Source organism: Aythya marila, assembly GCF_965140915.1.
Source record: "Aythya marila genome assembly, chromosome: 6".
Classification (NCBI taxonomy): Eukaryota; Metazoa; Chordata; class Aves; order Anseriformes; family Anatidae; genus Aythya; species Aythya marila.
In genome coordinates this window covers 6387907-6399943 of record NC_139047.1, presented here as the reverse complement: position 1 = coordinate 6399943, position 12037 = coordinate 6387907, and the positions used below count along the sequence as shown (strand labels likewise).

Below are 12037 nucleotides of genomic sequence, written 5' to 3'. Positions count from 1 at the left end.
AGTTCAGTAACACCTTGCGACAGTGGAAAGCTGATACGGATCAGAGGTAAACAACCAAAATACAATTCATTTGAACTTTAAAAGATAAAAGACAAAAAAGGTTATTTCTTAAACCACAAGTAACATGAGTTTTCCATTGGTCAGTCTTGCAAACAGGCACTACTTCTTCCACAAAAGGCTACTTACAACCAAATCTTAAATAAGACATCTGAACGTATTAGACCTTAAATATAGAACAAAACTCTTAAGTCTCACATTTGACCTAACCTCTTTATGAACAAACTTATTTGTCATGTTACTAAATTATTAATTTTAAAAACAGCTCCATGGTTCTAAGACATAAAGCATAATTAGGAAAAAACCAGATGTACCGCCTTGCTTCCTTAGGACAATTTTATTCCAGTACTTTTTTCCTCCGGACAGAGGAAGCTATTGTAACTGAGCTCACAACAGCTCTTTTATAATAGAAAAAGTTACCAGCGTGCACGTAAGTTGCATTGAGAAGAAGGGCTCTGTACAATGCCCAGAGCCCGTGCCACCGAGAGCCACGCAGCTCTCTCCCGCTGCGGCTTAGAGAGCCCAGCCAGCCGCCCAGCTTTCGGGCTACACGAGCCAATGCTGGCCCACACGCCAACTTGCACAAGCGATTAAAAACAGGCCTTTTGTCCATCTGTCTAGGTGATGCTACAGTTTTAGCAACACTCTCTTGTTTTATGGTTATTTCGGGTTTTATACTTCAACAATTCACTTGTTTCTACGGGTATAACTGGCGTCGCTACGTACTGCATACATGCAGTTCTTCTTTTGTTACATACAAGTACGATTCAAAGGATAATGGCACTGAACTGACTCTTTTTACACTGGTTTTAATTCCTTCTTCCACTTTTTACAAGATTCAGCATCACAGAAGCCAAAAGGTGAAGGATTAAAAGAAATCTTCACATAAAAGCTCCAAGGATTGATATTTAATGAACTGTGAGATGTAAATCAATGCACAGCAGCACAGTTTAAGCTTAAAATACTAGGATAACATTTATATTAAAAATAATTCACCTACAGATAATACAGTCTAGTGTTTATTGTATGTTATGGAAGGTACACTTGAATTTCAAAAATTTAAAACATATAAAAAGTGGTTAGGGGCTAACATTTTATCAACATGTGATAAAGGTGTAAGAATGTTTATTATACAGCAGGGTACAATGGTAGTGTTAATGCCAACAGGGCACCACAGAAGTTAGTTTAAAAAAAATTTCCACTATGCTTTATACAAACAACATCACTTGCTGTTGTTTAAGAGTATCAGGAGAGGACTGCTGTCCTAAGGATAAGCAGTCCTATAACATTTTATGTTAGATAGTGTCATAGTACATAGATTGGTGAATGTTTCAAAATAAAACTAGAAATGCTGTAATTACTTCACAGAAATGCACATCCAATATTTGTTTTCAATAAGAACAATAGGTACAAGATTATAACTCTCCCTATATGAAATAATTTACACACAGATGAAAGCTACACTATCTAAAATAATCACTAAATACATTTTTCTTCTGGGAAATAAACAAGCAATTTTTGTTTTGCATGATCAATATCAAAAACATATAGCAGAAGTAGTATTTCTTTAAACATAACTGATGCTCTAAAATAAAAAAGAAAAGGAAGAAATGAGAAAAAAAAAAGATTTTTCCATGAATGTGCAACCTAAAATCAACCAAGCTTATATTGTAGTACAACCATATTAAGAAACCACTGATCAGAAATACAACTTTATGGAAAAAGTTTATAATCCACAAAACTGTTCATCAGGCCATAAAGTAAAATAGCTCCACAGTTTACAGATAAAACTGAGGCCACATAGATGCGTGCTATGTCTTATCTCCAGTAAGTAGATACTTAGGCAGAGGATGTGACACTTTGTTTGTAGACAGCATGGTATGCGTTTCTCAGCAAGACATAAGGGAAACAAGACTCCAAGAGATCCATTGTCAGGAATGGAGACTCCTGCACAATCTGAAAAACACCAGAAACACAAGGTTTTAAGGAACACCTTCAACTGGTTGCTGCTGATAATCTCTTCAGTGTAAGGATTTCTGGTCTGCACCACACCACCGACATTTTTCATAGCAAAAAGAAATAATACAAAGTTTGGGGACAGATGGGAGAGAAACAGACCACTATAAATTCACTGCTCCTCAAAGCTAGTCGTATGTATACGTAAAACCATGCACCATTCTTTCTATTTTCACAATATACAGAATATTAAAAGAAAAACCTCCCAGCAAAGAGGCTTCCACCCCCAATACTCTGAACATCACTTCTTTAATGCAAAGTTTTATTTTAATATTGTATACACTAAATCAACAATGCAAATTACCTGAACAATGTGATACAATGCTCTAGGCAACAAAAGACAATGGTAAAAACGTGTCAGTGCTGGGAGAACAAAAAAGATTAATTCCTGACACTAGAATGCCAACAAGAATGACACGAGGCATTATCTCTACTGGTTGATGAACTACAACAACAAACGTGACTGTTGAAGCCACTTGTTGAACAATGTGATGTGGAGACTATTTCTTAAGTTAATAACACAACTAAAATAGACAAAAGCTTACCATGTCTAACAGTAGGTAAACAGACTCTCTGTTCCTTGTAGTAGTTTTGTCCGTCTCCTGGCCAATCTTCAGTAGACTAGACGATGCAAGCTACATACATTGAGTATTTCAAAGCAATAAGAAAAAAAAAACAAAACCACAACATTGATCAGCTTCAGCTACTTTACTATACACACGCACACACACCCACACCCCTCTGAATACATAGATAAGCTATCTGATAGCACTGCACCTTACTAGCAACTACAAAGGAAAATAAACCTGAGGGCACTAACCATCACTGGGTTTCACTCTCATGGAGACATTTCTGTTTACTTCTAGAGTGTTTAATAAGCAGTTTGTGCTATTTTAATACAATAAAAGCCAATTCATTTATTGTGAAGAACGTGTATTCAAAGTAGATAAGCTGACTGTAATCAAGTTTACTGAAGTCAATTACACATCCCACAGAACAAGATCTCACTTGTTAAAAAAAAAATCACTTTCCCAATATGCTTATAGACTTGTTACATTAAAAAAGGTAGAGTTCTCACTATTTGAAGTTATACCATTTTGTAGCAGAATGAAAAGCTGTTTCACTTTCAAAGCTGAATGTTTAATTGAAGAAATGTCACCCTGACTGTAAATGAATCATGTTTTTTTAAACCATAAGCACCTCACTTTACTAGTGTGTTTTTTTTTTTTTTGTTTTTTTTTTTTTTAAAGATATCCCAGAAACTAGATATTCTAGAAACTTATACATAGACTTAGCTACAAACAAGCTCAGGATTACGCAATACTATAAAATATGTGATCTCCAGATGATTTTGTAAACCACGTTTTCATGCCTTACAGAAACATGGAGGAAAAAAAAACACACCTCTTTTCAACTTTCAGATGCACAATCTTTTATGCACTCATACCAAGCAACAGCAGTATGCCTGAACCACGTTTATCAGAAATGGTTTTAAATTCAAAATAGTAACTTGAACATCTAACTTAGCATTCCTCTTGAACCAAAATCTGTAGCATAAAGTGAATATGCTTGCTTCAAAAGAATCTTAGCACATACTCATCAGTACTAAATAACCTAGGAAGTTTTTTTTTTCTCCATTTAACTAACTTTGACAGGAAAGCAGATCACCTCCAGCAGCACATTTTCTTCTAGAGAGATGTTTTCCTTTCGGACTAACAGCAAGTGGTACATAAAAGTTGTCATAAAAGATAGATTAACAAAATATCTGAACCATCAAGTCATGGTCTGTGCAGCAAAAGCAATGCTCTGAAACCAGTTCATGAACACTGAAAAACCTCATACCAGAAGTGTTTTTATCACATGAAACTATACTGGTTTCCTTCACTTGTCAAATGTAGGCAACTTGACACGACCATCTCTCTTTCATCTTTTACAGCCAGCAGTTGCTTTACACAAGGTCAATGGCTAAAGGTTTTTTCAGTTTAACAAAATGCAATGAACTTCCAGGAGAGAAAGATCCTTTGAAGGAAAAAAAATGAAAACTGCTTCTGTCATCTTGGTACAGGAAGCTACCATTACCCAAACCTTATAACTCTGTAAGGCACCAAAAATAAGAGGTGGGGGAATATTTGTCTCAGTCCGAGGACAAGCACCCAAAACCAAGAATCACTCAAAATCAGTGGCTTTTTAGGAAAATTGAAGTGAATCTGCCATTTCAGCCCTTAGTTTCAAGTAGCGGGCAATAAACTTTACAAATTCTATTTCTGGTTAAGAAGCACACCAAAATGAATTTAAAATACATCTCCAGCACCTCAGGGCTTCTGGCTCTTTTCTAAGCAGCACTAAAGATTTCAGAAGCTTTGATCTTCAACCTACACTAAAGCGTAACAAATTCCTCTCCCCAAATATCCTTGTAACGTGCAGCTACCAGACAGCTACTGTGTAAGGAGGGCTGACACGTCAAAAGGTTCAATGCGAAAAGCCACTCTGGAGTTACCTTCCATGAAAAGGTAAAATAAACTAAAAAGAGTCCAATACATCACGGGAAAAGCCTGCTAGACAGAATCGTGACTTTATCTCACTTTATCTTAGCTCATTTCTTTTGGCAGTCCCAGACTACTCAATGCAAAAGATGGTACGTGCTAAAATACTAATAAACAAAAGGTTATACTGAAAAAAAATTATGGCACTAGTAGTCTTGTGCTACTGTTACTTTCTATCACCGAACACAACTGACTACTGCTACAGGACTATTCCTAGATTTAATTTATGTACACACTGCTATTAACAATGTGTTTTGTGGTATTTTTTTGTGCACCACAACCAACCTTTTATGAAATCAGTTGCATTACATCCCAAATTACAGTTTCAACTTCTACGTGAATTTGGAAATGCTTCCTGAAGTCAACAGGTATTTTTCTTGTTAAGATATGACTTTAAACTGATTTCTAGACTTGAAAAAATTAACAGACATCTGATTTCTTGCCAATCAAAATCAAGACTGCATTATACAACAATCTCGATTTCTCTGCAATCTGTAACTGCACAGAAACAGGTAACATTGCAGTATGAAACAGTATTGCTACCGGAAAAATCGTTGTTTATCCATATCCATCCACGCTAGTCTAAATCTTTACAGTATGTCCTTGCGATTAAGATCACTCATGGCTGATTACTGCAGTCAAGGCAACACTTGGAATCACAAACACATCAACACTTTAATGACAGATCTATGAAAGCTGAACTACGTATCAGACGGACTGGGGGGCAGTGGGGAGCCAGAGTTCCCTCTGTTTAAAGAAGCTATCTTTAGGAATTAAATCATACATACAGCCAAAAATTCTTTTAGACGGTCTTCAATGCTTCCCTTGTGGATGGTAAATAAAGCTGCAGCAATCTGGTTGATAGCTTTTGCCAAGCAATGAATGTTGTTGCAATGCCCTAAACAAAAACATATACAAATTACGTCAGCATTGTGTTTGAAAATGACAGTGTTTTGGAAAATGTTACCAAAGAGTAAACAGACTTGTCACAATGGAAGATCAACTGCTAGCGCCTTACACAACAGCAGCCAAGCACTCGTTCACACTGAACTTGGGACTGGGAGAGCAACCATAAGTATGGATCTCCCCTCCAAATGCTGTAATAGTCAGAACAACCTGACAAAGATCCTCGTGGCTTTTAGAAGGAAAGAAAAATATATTGGGAGTTTATTTGGTTATTACAGAATTTGAGAGCGAACAAAGACTTGTTCTACAGGAACAAAACTGGTGAACAGAACAAGGAGCAATGGCTTTAAACTGAGAGAGGGTAGATTTAGATCAGAAATTATTTACTCAGGGGGTGGTGAGGCACTGGCACAGGCTGTCCAGAGAAGCTGTGGATGCCCCCATCCCTGGAGGTGTTCAGGGCCAGGCTGGTTGGGGCTTTGGGCAGCCTGGTCTGGTGGAAATTGTCCCTGGTCATGGCAGAGGGGTGGAATGAGATGGACTTTGATGTCCCTTCCAACCCAAACCATTCTGTGATTCTATGAATTACTGACTGCTGTATATAACACCTTGCCAAAATTCACCTAAGCTTCAGAGGACTGGAAGGTGATTAGATGACACCAGCTTTCAAAGGGAGCTACAACTAAAAAGCAAGAAGAACTGCTCATCAGTCAGCCTGCTACCTCTTCTAGGCAACTTAGCCAAGTCTGCCACTTTACAACAAAATTCATACATACCTAAACAAATACCTTGGGAAAGTGCTAGAGCCTGAAAAGGAAGAGGTCTTTGAAGGCGTTAAAAAGCATGGATGCGTGCAAATAATGCTGGCAGGTTATTCTTACCAGCCCACTTTTTGACCATTGCTGAGGGCTAAGCTCATTATTTTATTCAGTCATTTATCATAACTCCAAGATGGTGCTCAAATAGTGAGGTCAGCTAGACCCTGTGTGATTCCCTCCTCCCTGCATATTACCGTACTCATTTACAAGGCGTTTAACTTGGTGTTTTATTATCCATTTTACTCAGTGTCAGGTTATCTATGTGCAGCTCCTCACTCCTCTAACATCCTTAAGAACTTCGCAGACACAAAAACTCTCACCTCACCCTTCACCACCCTTTCCAGGTGGACTATGAATAGGCTGACCTGTAGGTCCCAGCAAAGATCCCCGTGGTTCTCCCCCTGGAGGCCCTCTTACCCGTCTGGGCAAGAGCCAATACCCTACTGTCTCCTATTTTTTAATTAAATAGGCTGTGTAAATATGGTAATCAAGAAATGGATAATCACTTTGGATCAGTCAAGAACACATGCTCTGCTTAATAATGCTGATTTAAATTTATATTACTTTCTCAAGTGACTTGACTTCTGTGATGAAGAGACTGTACAAAAAGCATCAGGAAGGGGAATTGAACCAACAAACTGTGGTCTTGCAATCTGTGGCAGGTTTCAGGTATTCAGAAAAGGCTGTCTCTTGTAGACCAGTATTCTTGTCTAGCCTCTAGACAACAAACTAGCATTCTAGTCTGGTATTTGACTAAATTCGGATTTCTCACTGGGAACAAAAACAACGGTCTGTTAGAGCCTGAGCCTTTATCTGGAGCTAGTGGAAGAAACAGCCTTGATCTTGAAGAAGGCAGAGAGAACACAGACATTGCTAAAGCTGTCCAAGAACTGCCTGTAATTGGGAGGCATGTCTTGCCAGAGCAGAAAGCTGAAACTCCTTCAAATCTGTGGCTTCTTGATGGTAAAAAAAAATATTCATGATTTGGCCAGAGAATTTACTTCATAAAAAGCTGCATTTATTAAGTTCCCATTTGGCAAATAGTATCTATATTTGAAGTGTATAAAGCCAGATGTTCTACAATACGGGGCAGAACAAGAAAATATTATTATGCAAGGAAGGCAGGACTGACAAGGTCTATTCTGTTTGCTCAGTTATTTTTGTAGAGTGAACATATTTATATAGTTCTTTTGCCAGACTATTTTTCTCTTAATAAAAAAGAGTCTACTCAGTAAAGAATTACATAATACAGGGACCACATCTCATAAAATCAGTGCCAACTCCTAATACAGGCTTATTTGAGTTCTAGATGTAATTTCTCTCCAGTCGCAGTTTTATGAGATCTTATTAACTTAAGAAACCACTTATGAAACAGGCTTTGCCTGACTTCGCAGTAAGAGTTACCAAATATAAATTAAATTATAGAAACTGGAATATTTAAGCTACATAATATAAAATAGATACAAGATAACTTTATCTACCGTTTAAGTCTGCTTGCAACCTACAGATTAAGATGGTCCTTAGTAGAGAGGGAAATTCAAACAAAACAAAACCACACAAGCTCCAACCTTCTGGGGAAAGCACACGGGCAGTCACATCTAGCTGGCCTGACCTGGTTCCCTAGAAATATGTTTTTAGAGGGCTGGGTGTTTCTCACAGACTTCTTTTACAAATAAATATTAAGAAAATATAATCATAATAAAAATTTTAATACTGTCCCTTTGGCAAATAGTATAAGCTTTGAGACTAATATGTAAGATACTCTTGGAGGAAAAACTGGTATCAAAAGGTGCTTCCAGCTGATTTCTTTTACAAAACTCCAAACAAGAAATATTTAAGAGATGTGGTCTTAAGCATGCATAAGTGAGTTCATTTGGATGAAGTTAAGAAAACTGCCCTAGCTGTGCTTTAACGAGCAAGTTTCTCCCTGTCCCTACCGACCATTTCATAGTCCTTCTTGCCTGTATTTTGAGTTTTTCCTTTAGCCATCATGACTTTGAAAACACACACACAGCAGTAGAAATACCGAGTGTAGGTAACATGAAAGAACTTTGCAGGACACAAATTGTTCTCCCTGTTCATCAGAACAATCTGTTAACTTCAAAATTCTTGACCTTTCAAATCACTATTCAGGTTCAACTCACAGCATCAGAAATTTATTCAACTTCTTCATAATGGGCAAAAGGCTACACTGCTTAAAATGAAACTTGAGTTAACAAAAACCTGATCTTCAAATTGAAAAAAATGTTCCCTATCAAGAAAGATAATTTACACATATAATTACAAAATCTTTAACCCCATTCAAAACCCCAACCTTGGGTGCGGAGTGGTCCCCCCCCCCAAAAAAAATGCAATTTGCATACCACAAAGTGATAGAAGGCTTTCAGAATTTTTGCTCTTTTTTTGGTATTTTATATTTTCAGAAGTCACTTTAGACACTGCGTGAGTTACACTTCGTCCTGATTTAAAGTAAAGCGACTTAAAAAAATAGGAAAAAAAACCACCTTCCCACTGTATCTGGTAAATGGGTGCAGAACAAATATGGTCTTTTATGCAAGCCATGCTACACACCACAACAGAACTAGTTCGAACAGCTAAAAGGTGACTTTTGTATGTACTGGAACAGATTTGTCAGTCATCCTTTTTCAACTTAGATTTGTCTGAAAGAGCCTTTTTTTTGGTGAATTACATGCAAAGAATTTCCTTGAGGCAAAGCTTTCTCTCTCTTTCCCTTCCAGTTGAACTATTCTGTGGGATACAATTCTGTCCATAGCTCATACCTCACAGATCCCATCTTCAAAACGTTATGCTTAGTAATATGAACAGCACATTAAATACCTCATATGAGTATCACAAAGCCAATAAAACTATTGCTAAATCATCTGTACTGTTGCACTAATTAACAGAGAATATATGCTCTACCAATTCCACATATTAGTCCAAGATTGCCCCCTACAGTATCTGAACTGCTCTCAAAATCTCAAGTAAGAGACTCACACTTCTTATAGAAAATTCTCTCAAACAAGAGTTAAGTAAATGCTTTTCAAAGTACCTTTCAAAAGACCTTTTCTGGATTGGGGATAGCTGAGCTTTAAATTTTCTTCACTGCAAAATTTAAGTAAATATTTACAGCAAAAGCACTCAAGAAACTCCCAGGACTACTATGAAGAAAGCATTCATAGCAAACAGCTGACTCTACATTACCTTCAATGGCAGGGCTATACTGAGACATCACGTTGCTAGCCAAAGTTGGCAAGGACACTGCCACGAAGACCATGAGAAGGCAAGCGATTTTATATTCTTCTTCTGGACTAATGTTTTCTGAAAACAAAAATAATAAAAGCTCTTTAATTCAAAAATCATCTCAAAATGTGTATTTTCAGCTGTAGGTTGTTTAGAGTATAAAGCGTTTGACCAAACTGAAATTTAAAACCAAAACCAACAAAATCAGTGGTAATGTTGTGAAGGAAGGAATCCTATCGCAGTTCTGCCAGAAGACACGGGGTGGAGCTTCAAAATGTCCAGCTTGTTATCTACAAAGATGAAGACTGCTGCTAGCCTGTCACTTCTAACTATTTAGTTACGAAGATTTTAATATGTTGAGTAGTTCTCATGTAGTAGTTTTAATGCTGGTGTAAATCCAGTTACCACTCTAAGAAGAGAGCTCCTCCAGCACTCTTCCATTGGCAAATGCGCAGAAGGCAGTGAGGTGCATTCATCACAATTCGCACTAGAAGGATGTTCCTTTCAAAAACATCATTGCCACCACACCTCAGCGTTCAGTTTAGCTTATAAAAGTCAATGGTTGGTAAAATACAGAACCTAAATCTCTACACACTGATTTACTAGAAGTAGAACACAAACAACAAAGAAGGCAAGAACCAAAATACAAGATCCAAACCAATCATGAAAACACAAACATTCCCTGGCCTGTTCACACAGCTGAAATATTTCAGGGCAGAACAATGAAAACAATCTATTTAAAATGCCATTTCTGAAACTTGCTGTCTTCCAAAGATATACCTATGTATTTTACACATATGGTACATATAAGCAAATACACATTTATATCTTAAGGTATATGACTATATTGTGCTCGACACATTTAAGTTTTAATGCTAAATTACCCTTTGTGAGTTATTTCTTTTTTCTCCTCCCAAACATCTATTAAAGTAAAAAAAAAAAAAAAAAAAAAAAATCAGGTTGACATTTAAAATAGTTACAATCTGATTAGAACATTAACTATCCATTACACATGGGAACAAAAGCAATAAAGTGCTCAGTAAGGAAGACAGGGAACAAAGCTGAAGACTGCCAGAAAGCACTTAAGGATCTTAATTCATGCCTTCCAAACTGCCAGTGTAAACAAAATTGAAAAGCTTCAACAGTGGTGCTTTAAAGTGAGAGGAAGCACTACACATGTGAGGACATCAGCATGCTTGTTTTACATGTTCCCCCCTTGCAAGCTGCATGTTAGCACTTGTATATTAAACCAGTAATAATGTTGTGAAATTCACAACTTCAGCTGGCATTTACCTTCTAGTGCCTACTTAACATGACACAGACTTGTTACAGGTCTATAAGAGGGAACTGATTACATCTGTAGTGTTCACAATCAAGTCCTACTTTCATTGTCCCCAAATTACTGAAGTTCTTAACCATTAGCCATTAAACTCCTTCAGCATCTATCCATTACTCTTCTCTAGGTCAAGAAGATAATTTGTATGCGGTTGAAAAGATTCTCAGATAACATCTGTGCATTCTAGGCAGCAGGCACAAAATATTCATGCTTTGTCATTTACGAAGTTCATCGAAGGAATAAAAAAGGACCCAAACATACAAGTCTCCTAGCTCTCTAAACACCTCAGTGCCTCAGGGCACTTCTTTTACTTCTCCTGTGATTTTTTCCCCACTTAGATCTTTTAAATTGTAATTTCTTACCTGACTTTTGGGAAGACAGTGCTACGACCAAGGCAGGATCAATCTCACAAGGCAATCCAGCAGCTGATGACAGTTCGTATACATTCATTGCCACCTGAGGACCAGAAGAAAGATAATTACAAGGAAGACAACATTGAATGGTTTTGTGTAAACATGATGAAGCAGTTATGCTGACGTGTTTAAGATGTTTATATTAGTTTGAAGCATTAAGGGACTTTCAGCTTAGCTAAATCAAGATAAAGAGCCTCGGCATTATTTTATTTTATTTTTTTTTGCCTCTAACCTACACTGAACAGCTCGGTCGGTACTTTGTGTGCTGGATTATCATTTCTTTTTGTCAAGCCAAACAAAGCTTGTATACTTTCCTACATCACCTCCAAAGCAAACATCCCGACTTCCAATTAGCTGTTTTCTGCCTTTCTTTCCTGCTCAAAAAACGAACAGATTTGCTCTACCAGATCTATCAACTAACATCTACAAACACAGCATTTTTAGACAGAAGCCAAAGCTCATAATTTGATGAAATACTAGAGTAAGGCAGAAAAGAAATCTTACAACATTCAAATTTGATACAGATTCTGTGTCCAGAGATTCCAAGTGCCAGGATCACTTACAGCCTAATTCTTAACAGTTGGAGGAACTAAAAACACCTTGAAATGTAGTCCATTTTCAAGCATGCCTCAGGCTGTACTTTATATTGTCGCTTACAACTGTGTATTTCTTCCTTCCCTAATTTAGGCTTTGAATAAAGTATCT

The 12037-nt window shown here is 37.2% G+C and overlaps 1 protein-coding gene across 2 annotated transcripts in view; it reads right to left on the bottom strand.

The window, feature by feature from the left end:
* Nucleotides 1-1063: 1063 nt before the first annotated feature.
* The window catches only part of NCKAP1 (NCK associated protein 1), a 59209-nt gene continuing 48235 nt past the window's right edge, over nucleotides 1064-12037 (bottom strand). For both annotated transcript variants that reach the window (XM_082763471.1, XM_082763472.1), the window contains exons 27-31: nucleotides 11282-11375; nucleotides 9545-9661; nucleotides 5405-5514; nucleotides 2619-2708; nucleotides 1064-2013 (exon numbers count right to left, since the gene is read on the bottom strand). In XM_082763471.1, coding sequence (XP_082619597.1) covers nucleotides 1897-2013; nucleotides 2619-2708; nucleotides 5405-5514; nucleotides 9545-9661; nucleotides 11282-11375 — 528 coding nt within the window. In that variant the 3' untranslated portion in view covers nucleotides 1064-1896. The remainder of the gene's footprint in view (nucleotides 2014-2618; nucleotides 2709-5404; nucleotides 5515-9544; nucleotides 9662-11281; nucleotides 11376-12037) is intronic.